Raw genomic sequence first — 15361 nt, 5'->3', positions numbered from 1 at the left:
GCATTTTACATATTCCAATTTAGATTTCTTAAAGATGGAACTATAGATTATCAAGAATTAAATAGGACTATAGCATTTCTTGTTAGCTTATATACTTGATATTCTTGAAGCTTTCACTTCCATATTCAGCCTATGTATCCAAGACACAAAATCAGTGCTCTGATTTTTTGTTTTAATGTGCTGCTGTTATAGATAATTATACCAGTAAATTAGCAATCAAAGGAGAAAATATACTAGCATTCTTTCAACTAAATATGTAGAAATAAAAAATAAAAACATTGGCATTTAATTTAATTACCTAATTCAATGGAGTGATCCATACTCTGAGTCCTGTGTAAAAGAGAATCACCACATAAGGGTATGATTTTGTTAAACAAAAAACTTTCACAGCAAAAAGCTCTTCTGAGGACATCTAACATTTTCTCCTTGTCAATTTCTTCTCAAGTGTTATGTTAATTTCTTTGTTGTTTCCCATTTTGCTGAATGGACTTCTCAGATGCCCTCTATTATTTATTTTACCTCTTATATCATCTTCTCCCCAGTGTCTATATCCTAATTTCTGCTATTTATATCAAAATTATGTCATTTAATAACACCACAGTTTAAAAAATAGCTTTTTGCTAAGCAATATGTTGGCTACTTTTATGCCAGTAACCTTAAATTTGCATATTCCTTTGCCATTCAAAAATTTTTATAGAGGTGACATTGGTTAACCGCACCCTACAGGCTTCAAGTGCACAGACATCTGCATACTGCGTCGTGCGCCCATCGCCAAAGTGAAGTCTCTTTCCTCCCATTTATTCCCCGCCTCCCTCTTCCACCTCCTTCATGAGCCCCCCTCCCCAATTTTTCATCCGAATATTCTTTTATAGGGAATTATGGATATCTGATAAATAAGGAATGTATAAAAAAGTGTTCTTTTTGTTTTATTCCAGGTATTTTAAATTTTTGTGCATTTTTTTTCTTCAAAACAGATGATCCATAATTATATGGAACACTTAGAAAGGACAAAACTCCATCAGCTCTCAGGGAGTGAACAACTAGAATCTGCAGTTCATAGTAGAATTAGGTAAGCTGTGTTATACGTTTTGCCTTGAGAAAAAAGCGAAATAACCTGTCTGTGACTGTTTCTCCCTGTTCTTTAATCCTGGAACAATAGTTAGGCTGTTTCAAAAGCTCTCTACCGTGGTTGGAATGCTATAGGAAAGAATAGCATCGAAAAACAGAAACAGCTTTCATGATTTCAGAGGTAAATTGTGAGCCATTCCATATAAGCAGCATGTCGAGATATTTTGATTGCTTTCTAATAATGTATATTACAGAAGGTTTAAATTTTTCTGATTTGTGGGGACCCTGAAAAATTTCCAATCCTCCGGGATTAAGGTCCTTTTTGTTAGAGAGAGGCACGTTTGAAAGGGTTAGCTAGTGCGACTTCTGTTTGATGTGGGAGTGTGAATAAATTATGGAGATCGCCAAGCATTGTGGCCAATGAGCTGGGCCAGGACTGGCGGAGAGGAGTCGTTAATCGGCGGCCGGTCGCCCAGGAGAGCTGCGGAGACGCCGGGAGCAGCCGCTCTCCGGGTTTGCGGGGAGGACGGTGACGTCATCGCTCCGGAGCTGCTGCAGGATGGAGTGGAAAGCTGCTGCTGATGGCATTGTTTTCGTGGCAGCAGCTGAATGACAGATCCTCACTACAGAGATACTCCTCTGGCCCCCGTGTAGGCCTCCTGGTCCGGGCGTTTCACCATGCCAGCGCAGCGCCATGAGTCCTGGATGCATGCTGCTGTTTGTGTTTGGCTTTGTTGGCGGGGCGGTGGTCATTAATTCTGCTATCTTAGTATCGCTCTCTGTTTTGCTGCTTGTGCACTTTTCTATTTCTACCGGCGTGCCAGCTCTGACGCAGAACCTACCAAGGATACTCAGGTACTCCAGTCTCTCTTAGCAGCCCCTGTTGGGTTGGTTTTTCTCCGTTTTTTTGCTTCATGGGTCTGCTTTGTAACCATTTCTGCTGCAGATTGAAACAATGGAAAATGGCCTGAAGCGAGAATTTCTATTTTTATTTGTGTTCATTGGGAGGCCATCACTGAAGGATGCTGCTTTGTGTTTGGAAACGTTGGACTTAGAGGAAAAAGGTTTTCATATTGTACTTAACCTGCAAGTGCAAGGTCAATGTGGTTTTGCTTTAAGCAGTGTTGAAAGAGCCAGGGGAGATAAGAAGTCGAGTTCTGGTCCAAGTTCATACAACCTCTGGTTTAGCACCTGAGCATTTAGGGGCAAATAGCTTTCATGCTGGGACTTGCAGTGTATTAGACACAGGCCGTAGTTGTTTATTTTGTTTCAATTTTTCCTTTAACTGATAGAGGTTCAGTCATTATTTTTGTAAATTTTGATAGCAGCTAGTGAGAACTGACAATTTAATTTTCCTTCTAAATTGTATATTAAAATGAAAGGATATAAAGCTTCTAGGGCAAGAAATGCATTTTCCTCCATTATCTACACATCAAAGTTGTGAAAGCTTTACAAAGCCTATTCACTATTGTTTAGTCAGATGTTGCCCTTTCTTTGTAGACTTGGGTGACAAATATTCATGCCTGCTTGTGGGGGTGGTCATTAATCTCTTGCTTTTCTGCTGTTCACTCTACTTGCACCTTATAAGAACCATCTTCTACGTTTTAGAAGTGTAAGGTTTTGATTTCTTTTGTTTCTAACTCATCAAACTAAAACTATCTGACTTATTCAGCTTTCTACTTTGCCTATGGTTTTAAATGAAGGTTCATAGTGCATAGCTTTTGTTATTTAAATGTTTAAACATTTAACTGCTAATTGTAGATTTAAATAAAGAAGAATTAAAGTAGTAAATTATTTCTATGTGTTTTTTTTTAAATTCACAGGTCAATTCATATTCAACATTAGTTTAAGACCCAGAATTTGAATTTTATGGTTGGTCATTTATTTCCTTTCCTGATTTTATAAAAATCAGAAGCAATCTCATTACTTGTGTATGCTTTAGTATATAAAAGATTTGATGTGTGTGTATGTATATATAGGCTTTTAGGAACTTAAATATACCTCAACTCAAGAATATTAGAATATTAAAATGAGATTGATTTTAAAGGCTGTCTCTGGTTTCCATTCTGTCTGAGCAGTCAGTGCTGTGCTGTTCGGAGGGTAAGAGGCTTTGGAGTTGGATACACATGTTCTGTCATGTGTTGTTAGCTGGTAGACCTTTGGCAAATTGCTTAATTTCTTTGTTCCAGAGTTTCCTCCTTGGAGGTTTTTACCCCATTAGGGTGGTTTTAAAAATCAGGTGAAATAATTATTTTATACTTCATAAGTTGCAAGATATAATAAACAAGTAAATAATATTTATACTTATATGTTCCCCCTTACTAGCAGAACTTTTTTAGCTGCAGCCATCTTGATGATCAAATAGCATGATTAAATTGAAAAGTTCCTTGACACAAAAGCTGCTATTAATCTGAACAAAAATATCAGTCTTCAATATGAAGACTAAATGGTCAAGAAGCAGTTAGTTCAAGAAAAGTACATGGGCCTTGGAGTCAAACAGGTCTAACTCTGAATCCTATCTCTGCCAAAGACTAGTGTCTAAAGGTTCTGAGCATCACTTTCCCTGATCTGGAAACTGGGAATATAATCCCTATTTCTTTGTGAGGATTAATCGATAACGTAAATAAATCATCCATTTCAGTGCTTGCCACATGGTACTGAACAAATGTAATCTTTTTTTTTACTGCCCTTTATATATATAGTAGATTTTATTAATGATTATTTATTTTGAATGTTAATATAAATGGATATTTGTGATTTATTCATGTAGGGTAACATTTCAATAAACAACTAAAAATGGATATATTGATCTAAGTCAGTTTAAAAAGAATGTAACAAGGATTTATGATAGTTGATGATAACTTTGTTTTTAGACAGTAATGGCATTGAGACATCTTAGGTTTAAATCTGCCTCTTTGATACTTTCCCACCTGTGTTCCATTCTATAGTTTCTTCTGTGAATTTTACTGAAGCATTTAATACGTAGAGTACTAAACATGCATACCAATGTAGTACAGAACTAATGTTCACCTTTTGGGGATTCTTCTCTAAAGTAGGATTCCAACTGGCTTGCATAATTAATTACATGCCTTCTCCCTCCCCCTAACTCTGACGTAAAGTATCAGTAAAAGGAGGAGGGAAGATGTATGTAGTAAGATTATTTTTCAAGAGTTGGCACAATGTAACCCAGAGCATCATTGACCCTTTTGACAGATAGTGACAGATAGCTACCGATCTCTGAAGAAAGTTCCCTCCCTATAGAAGAGTATCTGAATGATTAATAAAATCAAGATAAAGAGGTGTGAATAGTTATAATTAACAGGAGTAGAAAAGTAACATTTGTATGCACAGCAGACTCCGTCCCCCAGTAGTTTTATACCTTTTCAGTAGCATTTGATGTGTGTGAAAATGAGTATGCTGTCATTCATATAGAAGATAATTTTGATTTCTTTTAGTAGTTTGATGGGTTTATAAGATGTCTGTAATATCTTCCTGGTTTTCTTTGCATTTTGGGTTAGAGAGCTTTCTATTAAATTCCACCTATTAAATTCCCAGTCAGGTTTTTGTTTATGTCATTAAGATATGTTTAAAAAAAAAAAAAGAAGAAGAAGAAGAAATCATCTAGTAGCTGTTAAAACTTTAAGTTATCCCTCAACTTGATGTTGAGGGATAAACATCAAGCCAACAACTTTTTGTTTTGCCAAATATGGACATTAAAAAAAAAAATCACTTTCCAATTACTGTCATTATCATTTGATGAAAGAGCATTTTAAAATCAAAGCAGAGATGTATTAAAAGGTCATTCTCAAAAAAGAACCAATTCTATGATATATGGAAATGGATATGTGTAAAGGATGTACTATGTTATCCATTAAGGATATAAATAATGCCTATTTTTGCAGTGAAATTATGAAAACTTTATTGCTGAACCAGCATTTGGGAATAACTGGTATAAACAGAATAGTAGACGAGTTACTTTAATTTTTAAAAAATACATATTTTATTGATTTTTTACAGAAAGGAAGGGAGAAAGATAGAGAGCTAGAAACGTCCGATGAGAGAGAAACATCGACCAGCTGCCTCTTGCACACTCCCTATTGGGGATGTGCCCGCAACCAACATACATGCCCTTGGCCGGAATCGAACCTGAGCCAAACCGGTTTCGGCGAGTTACTTTAATTTTTGTCATTTGGTTAATTTGGTGGCTCATTGTCACAAACTTGGGTTTGGCATTAATTATTATCTAGTACTTCATTGTGTACTACCTGCATTTGAATTTTCCTCCCAAATTAAATAGGAAAAGTAGCCCTTGTGTGAAGAAGTGATGAATAATTAACTCTAACTGATAAAGTTCTAATTTATTTTCTTGTGCATACAACCTTAATAAAATGCAGTATCTGACCCTAACCGGTTTGGTTCAGTGGCAGAGCATCAGCCTGCGAACTGAAGGGTCCCAGGTTCGATTCCTGTCAAGGGCATGTACCTTAGTTTCAGGTACATCCCCCGTAAGAGGGTGTGCAGGAGGCAGCTGATCAATGATCTCTATTTCTCTCCCTTCCTCTCTATAAAAAATCAATAAAATATATATTTATATTTTAAAAATGCAGTCTCTGGACCCCTTTGCTTTACTTAATCTTTCTTAAAAAATTTTAAACTTTCTTAAAGTTTCCTGACAGTTTTATAACTCTTTTTCTGATTGTCATTAACAAAACCCTTTGTGTTAAGTGAGGGCACATTTCAAAAGTGGCTTAAGTTGTATAAAAATGTATTTACAGAATAAAATACTTATTTAGCAAAACCAAATATTTTGCCACTTTTATTTATAACCTCAGTGTTTCTATCCTAAGTTATATTCAGTCTCAGTAGTAGAGGGAGAGCTCCAAACTTTTAGTGTCTCGTTTCTTGCCAGTTTCCACACTTTTGAGTTAGTGACCTAGGATAGCCTTGTGGTAAGGTTCTTTCCAAATCCCTTTGATTTCATATCTTCTATGCATCAGCAAAGGACAGGTTTCTTGTTGCAATTCTTTTATTATTGAAATTGTAACCCTTGTTCATTGAAATTTCCCACAAAGCAATGGAAACTCTACAGTCTTTCATAGAATTTTTTGGCCTCCTTGTTTGGAAAAACTGACAATGGTTTTTTTCATATGTACTGTGATTGAAAGAAACTCATACATTCGTTCTGTTCTCGCTTTATGGGATAAAACTCTTGAGCTCTTCTTACTGTTTAATCAGTAGCCCTCCTTTAGATCCTATGTTGATTTTCCTTTGGGCAGGAAAGGGACACCCTGAAGAAGGTTGGGTAAACATCTTGGGGTTAGTGTGAGGACTTGGGAAGTCTAGAAGCAGAGGTTGGGATCTCTTCCAAAGGAGGACGTTACAAGTTTCTCTCGGGCGAACCTGAGCATGAGCTGCTCTCTCTGTGAAAGCTGCTTTCCGGGCCAGGAACTCATCAGTACTTTATAAAATTTCCCGAACCATTTCTTACTGCTTTTCTTAATTGATTTCTTCGGGCTAATTTAAACTTCTGTGGACCTATATTATTTCTCAGTAAGTTTGCTTGTTCAGGTAGGCAGACTATTTAAAAGTAATGATTCTAAAGAAATAATTGCTCAGAAGTAATACTTATAGTCACGATGAATAAGGAATTTTTAAAAATGAATGAATGCTTAATTTTTTCTCCCCTCTCCATATAGAAAAGAACGCCCTATATCACTAGGGCTTTTCCCTCTACCTGCGGGAGACGGGTTGCTTACACCTGACACCCAGAAAGGTGGAGAGACCCCTGGATCGGAGCAATGGAAATTCCAGGAATTAAGTCAGCCACGTTCTCATACCAGCCTGAAGGTAAGCTTTGTTCTGATGAAAACTTCAGTTTATATTCTATGAGAGTAAAAATTGAAGTACTAGACAAGCAAAACATAAAAAAATTAAATAGTTTATACATTTTAGTTGTAAAACTAATGTCTTTTCTTTTCTTTTTTCTTTTTTGAAATGAGCTCTTCCCCCAAAGAGTTTTAGTTTTTATTATTCTTTTTCAAGTTGTTAATGATACTAATGACCAACATTTCTATTTGATTTAGGCTACATTATATGAATTTAGGGTGGGGGGACTAGTGAACTTTATTTTGTTTTTTTTAGAATTGAAATTCATTGCCACCTGAAATCCTTGTGGTTTCACTTTTTAAAACCGGCTCCTTCCTCAAAACCCTTCATAAAGAAATATCCGAAAGTACATTGTGTTTCACTTAAAAAGCCTGGTGTTAATTTATTATAGGTTATATTTTTTAAAAACTTTTAAAAAAAAAAACTTTTTTTTTTAATTAAGATATCACATATTTGTCGTCAACTCCCCATTTCAATCCCCCATCCCTCCTCACTCATGCCCCCACCCCCCTATTGTTCTTGACCATTGGTTAGGCTCATATGTATGCACACAAGTCCTTTGGTTGATCTTTCTCTTTTATCCCCACCCTCCCTTTGAAGTCCAACAGTCTGACCCATGGCTCCTTAACTCTGGGTCTGTTCTTGTTCATCAGTCTGTATTGTTCACCATTTCCCCTAGATGAGTGAGATCATGTCCTACTGGAAATATAAGAATAAAAAATGAGACAAGCAATAATGGTTATGCTAAAAGTCATATGAATCAGTCTGTAGTAAGTTTCTTTCTGGGCCAACAGTTCTTTTGAGACCCAATTTCAATGTCAAACAGTTCCTTATGTGTATATGTCAGCAATGATATTTCAGTTCTGGATGGTGGGCAATTGGTGGTAATGCAGGTCCGACCATCTCTGGTTTGGTCCTGGGCAACCTGCAGTGATACACAGCTGCTGACTGCTAGTATGGCAAGGCGTCATCAGCGTCTTCCATCTCTGAACTGCTTCTCTTCATGATTGGAGTAGTCCGGTCAGTTCTTCTCTGTTGCCAGAATCCATATGGTCTCAGAGTTGTTTTCTGAAAATATAACCAAAAGTTAATAAAGGAATATTTTCTATAAATTTGACTTGGGATGGTTTTTCATTTTTTGCCCAAATGATTTTCCTCTGGCTTGTTTTGACACCATGTGTGTTTTTCATGGGTGTCTTGCTGTTAGCATTACAATTAATTTTCTAAAGTACAAATTTTCTAGATGTAATTTACTTACAGGATATTTTTCCTTACAGGATATTTTTCTACTTTCCCCCTTTTTTATTTAAATATTAGGAGGCTTTTGAAAATTTTATAATGTAGTCTTGATAGCTTTAAATTTTAATTTTTTGCACTATAATATGACTGCTTTAGGTTCATTTCCTGTTGGTGAGATTTTATCATGAGATGAACTTATCAATAAAAATTTTAGTTAACACTTTAGGAACAGCTTTTTGTCCAGCGTAATTAATTTTTCTAGAATATTCGCTTATTTCAATTAGCCAATTTAAATTAGCCTGAAAGCTTGTCTACTATTTTACTGTCAAATTTATTACTCTAAAACAATCTTACTTTACTGTGTAAATATTAGTGGAAAGGATTATTTTCCTTCTTGAGTAGGCCCTGAGCATTCCTGGTATAGGTTATATTCTTGACCAAGAACTTGTCATCAATAAGTTACACACACACACACACACACACACACACACACATATATATATGGTATATATTATATAGTGTAATATACAAATAATGTACACTAGGAGTGGAGATATACTAATAATTAGTTTTTAAAAATATCAAAGCTATAATCTATATCTTATAACGTGGACTATATTATATATATATATATATATATATATATATATATATATGGAATGTTAGTTATAAAAGAATATTGTTACATTATAAAATCTATTCTGTCATAATGCAAACAGGCCACGTACAACGAACATATATGAGTTATTTACATCTTATCTCTTTTTCCTGCTTTCTCTCTTTTTTTTTCTTTCAAATTACATATCATACTCTTAAGTACTTAAAGTTGGCATTTAGTTATTGACTTTGTTTCTCTCCACTAAGAACATAAAATCCATGCAGTTTTATTTATTGCTATCTTCCTACCACTTAGAAAAGTGCCGGGCCCATAGTGACCAATTAGAGCACATTTGTTGAATGAATTATTTCTTTTAGTTGCTAGAAAGACTTGTAGGATAATGCAAATGGCCTGTTTCTCAGTTCTAGAAGGTGAAGGCATTTACAATAGAATCATACCATTGACCTTTGAAATGTGCTCAAAACACTTAAGCAGCCAATCAATATTTGATAGCTTTTCTTCCCCTGAAAACTATTTTTAACATTGACTGACCACATCTTTCCCCTTTTCTTTTGCTTGTTGTTCATATTATTAGCATCTGATCAGGCAGCTGCTCATTATCAGCCCACTTGTTTGATACCAGACCACAGTGATGCCAGCAGGAAACTCTCATTCTTACTCCGATGGCCATACCGGCTTTTTAGCCTGCGTAGGATTAATAGATCTTTCCAAACACTCATCCCTCCATCGCCTACTTGCTGTGTCCCTTTCCTAAAACAAAATTAAGTAGGAGGGATACTTTTAGTACATAAAAAATGTATGTCACATGGTAGCATTTTTCTAATTACTATCAAAATGGCACCTTAAGAGAGGATTGTTATAATTCTCTGGTTTTAATCCAGTGACAAGCCATAACAGAACTTTACTGGCAAGTTATAAACTGATTAACAGATTATTAATATGGACTTAAGCATATGTGCTTTGTGTGTCCTCCCAGAGATACTAAGGCAAGTATTCCTCAGAGAGTTTTTAAATTAAAGTCCTGTCTCACTGTACTCTGAGCCACTAAATGAGATAAAGCCTCAACAGATAGGGATTTCCAGGACCGGAGTGGTGTGGCTCAGTGGTTGAATGTCAACCCCTGAACCAGGAGGTCACTGGTTTGATTCCTGGTCAGGGCACATGCCTGAGTTGTGGGATCAGTCCTCAGTAAGGGGCTTGCAGGAAGCAGTTGGTGATGATTCTCTCTTATTGATGTTTATATCTCTCTCCCTCTCCCTTCCTCTCTCTCTAATAATTAATAAAAACATTTATATATGTATATGTACATACATACTGTATTTTCCAGCATATAAGACGACCCCCTAATTTTACAGTTAAAACATAGGTTTAGGCCTATATTCGCTGTATAAGACTACCCCCCACTTCAAAGAAAAGACTTACTTTGCCGTCAAGATCTGCAGGTAATTTTTGTGCAGTTTTGGTCTTTTGCCCCCGATTTGCGGTTGACTTTTTTTCGTTTCAAAAGTCGTCTTATACTCCAGAAAATACATACATACATACATATATATATATATATATATAAAGTCTAGTTTGACAAGTATGTCTATTAGGACATATTATATTATTTACCCAACCCTGTTATTAACCAGATGTCTTCTTCTCTCACTTTGGGAAAGGCTGGGAGTCAGTTCAGAGTTCACCTGTGGACTGTGTTGCATGTGCCCACTAGTCTTGGTTCCTGTGCATGACGGAAACTAGACTAGACTATCTCTGACCAGAAATCTAACCAGTAACTTTTTGGTGCAGGGGTTAGTGTTCAAACACTGAGTGAGTTACACTGGCCAGACTAGAATGTGACTTTTAGAACTGAGAAAAGCAATTTTAACTAAAAAATAATTGTATTTGGTACCTACTTGTGAAAATTTTAAAGAATTCTTTTAAACCACATGATGTGAAGTTCTTTAGTGGGACTGTTGTGAGGAGCTCGGCTCTCAGGGTTTGGTATGGAAAGCCAGTCGTCAGTGGGCGCTGCCTTCTTCAGGGGATGTGCTTGGCATGCAGAACAGGAATGTCTGAGCAGAGCCAGCATTCTTGTTGGGAAGAATTTTCCATCCTCCTCCACTTGAGGTTAAGTTCTTAAATTGTTCCTGTTTCTTTAGTCTGCCCAAACTTGAATCTCTATAGCAATTGAACCTTATTCCTATATATTTTGTAATTAAATATTCCTCTTATAAAATGCATCAGTAATTTTAAATTGTCAAACAGTTAAAGCTTCCAGGTTTTGAAATATTTTAGACTTAGAGCAAAATGGCAGAAATAGTCTGGAGTTCTCATCTGTCCACCACCCAGCACCCACCCGTATTTACTGACCATGGTACAGTTATCAACACTAAGAAATTAACATTGGTACAATACCACTAGCTAAAGTACACACTTCATTTGGAGTTCGTTGGTTTTCCCACGGCTTTCCTTTTCCTATTCCAGTCTTCCACATTGGATTAATGTTTCCTCAGTCTCTTCCACTGTGTGACATTTCCACAGTCTTTCATGCCCTTAAGGCTTGCAGGGCACTGGTTAATTATATTGCAGAATGTCTCTCAATTTGGGCTTTCTTTCTTTCTTTCTTTCTTTTTTTTTTTTTTCATGATTAGATCGAGGTTATACATTTTTGGCAAGAATGCTGCAAAGGCACTGTGCCTTAGGGGTGATGTTAACCTTGATCACTTATTTCATCTGGGGTGTGTTGTATCTCTCCATTGTAAAGTTACTATTTTTCCTTTTATAATTAATATTCATGGTGGCTATACTCGAGGACTGTGCAAATATCCTGTTTGTCAAACTTTGCATCCACTGATTTTAGTATCCATTAGTGGCTCTTATCTACAATCATTACTGTGGTGTTCCAACAACAATTTTTCTATTTTCTCCATCCTCTACATTTATTAACCAAAATTCTTCTGTAAGGGAGACCTGTGCTCCTTCCCTACCCCCTCCCACACTCCCTTCCTTGTTTTGTTCGTTCCTTCCTTCTTGTTTGTACTCATGGGCATTTATTTTATTATGTAGGTTAGCTAATACTGTCATTTATTTTGTTGCCTAAATTGTTCCAACTTTGGGCATCAGGAGCTCTTTCAGATTGACTCCTGTACCTTTTTGACATGCCCCCCCCCCTTTTTTTTTCCAGTTAGTCCCCCCTTCCTTGCACCTCCACCATAAGATGCTCTAAGCTCTTATATTTTCTCTGTCCCAGCCCCACAAGAACCACTTCTCCAAGGAGCCCTTGTTCCTTCTATTGGAGAATGGTATTTAGGAATCAAGATCTAGGCACTAAGTGTGCTTGTTGGTTGGAAAGTGGTTACTTATAGGCACTTTTTAAAAATGCCTACGTTTGGTTTTTCATTTGTTTGTATATTACACATTACCTCCTTTTGGAGTTTTGCATTAGTGTTTAAGGTAGGGTAAAATAGAAATAACAATTTTAAGAAAAATGGATTATATGCTGTAATATCTCATGTTGCTTTTGCTTGTTATAAAAATTTCTTCTATAACACCAATTCTTATATATTAACTTCTTTCCTCATATATATCTTTATTTGGTAACTTTAGAAACCAAACACAGATGACTGTTAGGTTTTGAAAGGAAAAAAAGGTGAAGATTTACTCCTTTTAATTTTTTTGTACTTTTCCCTATTCATTCACTCACTCACTCACTCACCCACCCATTCACTCATTCATTCAGTTTTATTTAAGTATAATTGACAAATAAAACTGTAAGATATATACTTTTTCTCCCTTTAAGCTCATGCTTAGAGAAGGGGAAATAGAATTAGTTCTTTCTTAGTGGGTGTCTATAAGTAAGTATTGCCTTTTTGCAAGAATTTATTGGGTTGTATATGTTGATAAAGATGCTATTGCTTATTGAGAATGAAAATTGGTAAAACTAAACAATATATTCAAATATGATAGTTTAAAGCGTCTATATTGAATGTGGCTTCTTTTGAAATAATAGGAACATAATTTTATTACATACTTATTGACATTTAATGTTTAAACAAGCTTTTAGAATAGGGAAAAATAGCTTTATATATTTCCTGTTGAAGAAAAATTACCTTGCTTTTTGCATTTAAAAATATTTGCTAATACCCACTGAGTCAGACACAATGCCAAATACTAGACATGCTGCTAAGGTAACCAGAGTTCAAATAGTTTATAAAAACAGGTTTAATGATTTTTAAAATTATATTAACAGTTTCACAATTTTAAATAGTACTGAAGAATCTAAAGTAAAATGGTAAGTTTCTTCAACCCTAAGTTACCCTTTCTCCCTAGTCATTGGTGTATCCTCCACAAAATGATATTAACAATGTCTTTGGAAGATGGTGAGTTTATCTTCTATGTATTTTTCTGCAGATTACATTTCATTTTTTTCATTTAAAAATGAATGTTCATAATCTTTTCATTTTTATATAGAGAGAGCCAATCTAGCTTTTCATTATATGAATAATTGAGAGGGTTAAGGATGATGAGAATCTAAAATCAAAGATCACATGAACAAACATTAAGGGAGAGGCAATCTGGTCTCTGTAAAGTGAATCATGTCTTAATCTATGGCTTTTTGATAGAATTATCAAAAAGTCTTTGATGAGCCCAGCCAATGTGGCTCAATGGCTGAGTTTTTTTTTGTTTTTTTTTTAAGTTTTATTATTGTTTTCCCACAATAGTAGACAAAGATTTTATTTTATTTTTAAAAAATATAATACTTTCTCCCCCAGCAACAATGTGGGGGAGAAAGGTAGGTGCAGTAAACATTTCCATATATGCTAAACGGGAATATTTAGTACGTTAAAAAAGATGATTAGAATGAATTTCTCCCAGGAAGTTTATTTCTTAACCTACTTAAACAATGGTTTAAATTACTTATTTAAAATTTTTTTGGCAATTACTTTTGTTTGTAGGATGAACTTTCTGATGTTAGCCAAGGAGGATCTAAAGCTACCACTCCAGCATCAACAGCAGCTTCAGATGTGGCGGTACTTCCTACTGACACGCCCTTAAAGGAAGACGCTGAAGGACTTGTGAAAGATGCACCAGATAAGGCAGACATAAGCAAGCATATTGAAATTCAAGTAGCCCAAGAAACTAGAAATGTATCAACAGGTATGTGACCCTAGTTGTTCTTTTTTTTAAAAAAATATATTTTATTGATTTTTTACAGAGAGGAAGGGAGAAAGATAGAGAGCTAGAAACGTTGATGAGAGAGAAACATCGACCAGCTGCCTCCTGCACACCCCCTACCGGGGATGTGCCCGCAACCAAGGTACATGCCCTTGACCAGAATCGAACTTGGGACCTTTCAGTCCGCAGACCGACGCTCTATCCACTGAGCCAAACCGGTTTCGGCATTTTTTTTTTTTTTAAGAGGGGAAAAGTAGAAGAAAGAGAAAGAGAAGAAACATTGATATGAGAAACATCAATGGGTTTCTTCTCACACACGCCCAGACTAGGGATCAAATCCGCAACCTGGGTATGTGCCCTGACCTTTTCGTGTATGACACGATGCTCTAATCAACTGAGCCATCCTAGTTCATTACTTACTGGCAACATTTTCAATAATCCAGATGATGTGGGTATGAGAAAATTCATCATTGTGTTGATGCTTTGCATTTATAAAATAGAACAGCGGTTATCAACCGGTGGTCCACGAGGCAACGCTGAAATAGATAGATAATGCATAGTAATCAATAATACGTACACTTAAAGAGTGATGATTAAAGTTCTGAAGAGAAAAATGTTGGGAACTGGAGGGTTGGAGAGCCTGAAGGGTCAAATTGTTAGTCTGAGTTCTGGCCTGGGAGACATTGCACTGTGTCCCAAGAAATACAGATGAAAACTTCCTTCTATTATTTATTAGTTTCTGATATTAACTCTTAATTGAATATATGACATATTGTCTAACCCCATGTTTCCTAGAATACATTCTTTAAAAGTTTTTTTTTAATAATCAAATTATGTATGTACAACCATAGAAACGACAAGATTTTTATATAAGGAATATATTCATTAAGTCATTTTGTCCTTCCGTAAGGCTCTGCAGAAAATGAAGAGAAGTCAGAGGTTCAAGCGATCATCGAATCCACTCCTGAGTTGGATATGGACAAAGATCTTAGTGGATATAAAGGCTCAAGGTGCTGTAAATGTCAGATTTACATTAATGCTCTGTCATTAATGCTTCTAATTCTCTATCACTCTCCCTTCCTCTCTGTAAAAAAATCAATAAAATATGTATATTTTTAAAAATCATATCTCCTGGTTCTGAGAAATTTTCTATTTCTTCTTACGGTTTTCTCTTCCTCTTTCTTTCTGGAACACCTGTTAGTGGACACTGAACATCTGGGACTGACCCTCATTTTTCTGTTCTCTCCTATTAATGTTCTGATTTCTGGATGATTTATTCCAACCTTACCTTTTAACCTTCATTGATATTTTTCCCCCTAAAGGTTTTTTGTTTTCAATATTTATTTTGGGCTCGGTGCAGGTGCTGGCTAACAGGGCTAAAATAGGAGTGGC

The 15361-nt window shown here is 35.8% G+C and overlaps 1 protein-coding gene across 5 annotated transcripts in view; it reads left to right on the top strand.

The window, feature by feature from the left end:
• SPAG9 (sperm associated antigen 9) overlaps nucleotides 1–15361 on the top strand; it is a 95199-nt gene that overhangs the window by 42593 nt on the left and 37245 nt on the right. For 3 of the 5 annotated variants that reach the window (XM_084863388.1, XM_084863389.1, XM_084863392.1), the window contains 4 exons: nucleotides 975–1069; nucleotides 6765–6915; nucleotides 13750–13951; nucleotides 14880–14979. In XM_084863388.1, the coding sequence (XP_084719514.1) occupies nucleotides 975–1069; nucleotides 6765–6915; nucleotides 13750–13951; nucleotides 14880–14979 (548 nt within the window). Of the gene's footprint in view, nucleotides 1–974; nucleotides 1070–1657; nucleotides 1924–6764; nucleotides 6916–13749; nucleotides 13952–14879; nucleotides 14980–15361 lie in introns of those variants that run through there. The other 2 variants (XM_084863391.1, XM_084863390.1) reach the window with 2 other exon arrangements.

Source organism: Pipistrellus hanaki, assembly GCF_964339955.1.
Source record: "Pipistrellus hanaki genome assembly, chromosome: 16".
Lineage (NCBI taxonomy): Eukaryota > Metazoa > Chordata > Mammalia > Chiroptera > Vespertilionidae > Pipistrellus > Pipistrellus hanaki.
Note: the sequence above shows the minus strand (reverse complement) of the source record. Positions and strands in the feature narration are given on the sequence as shown.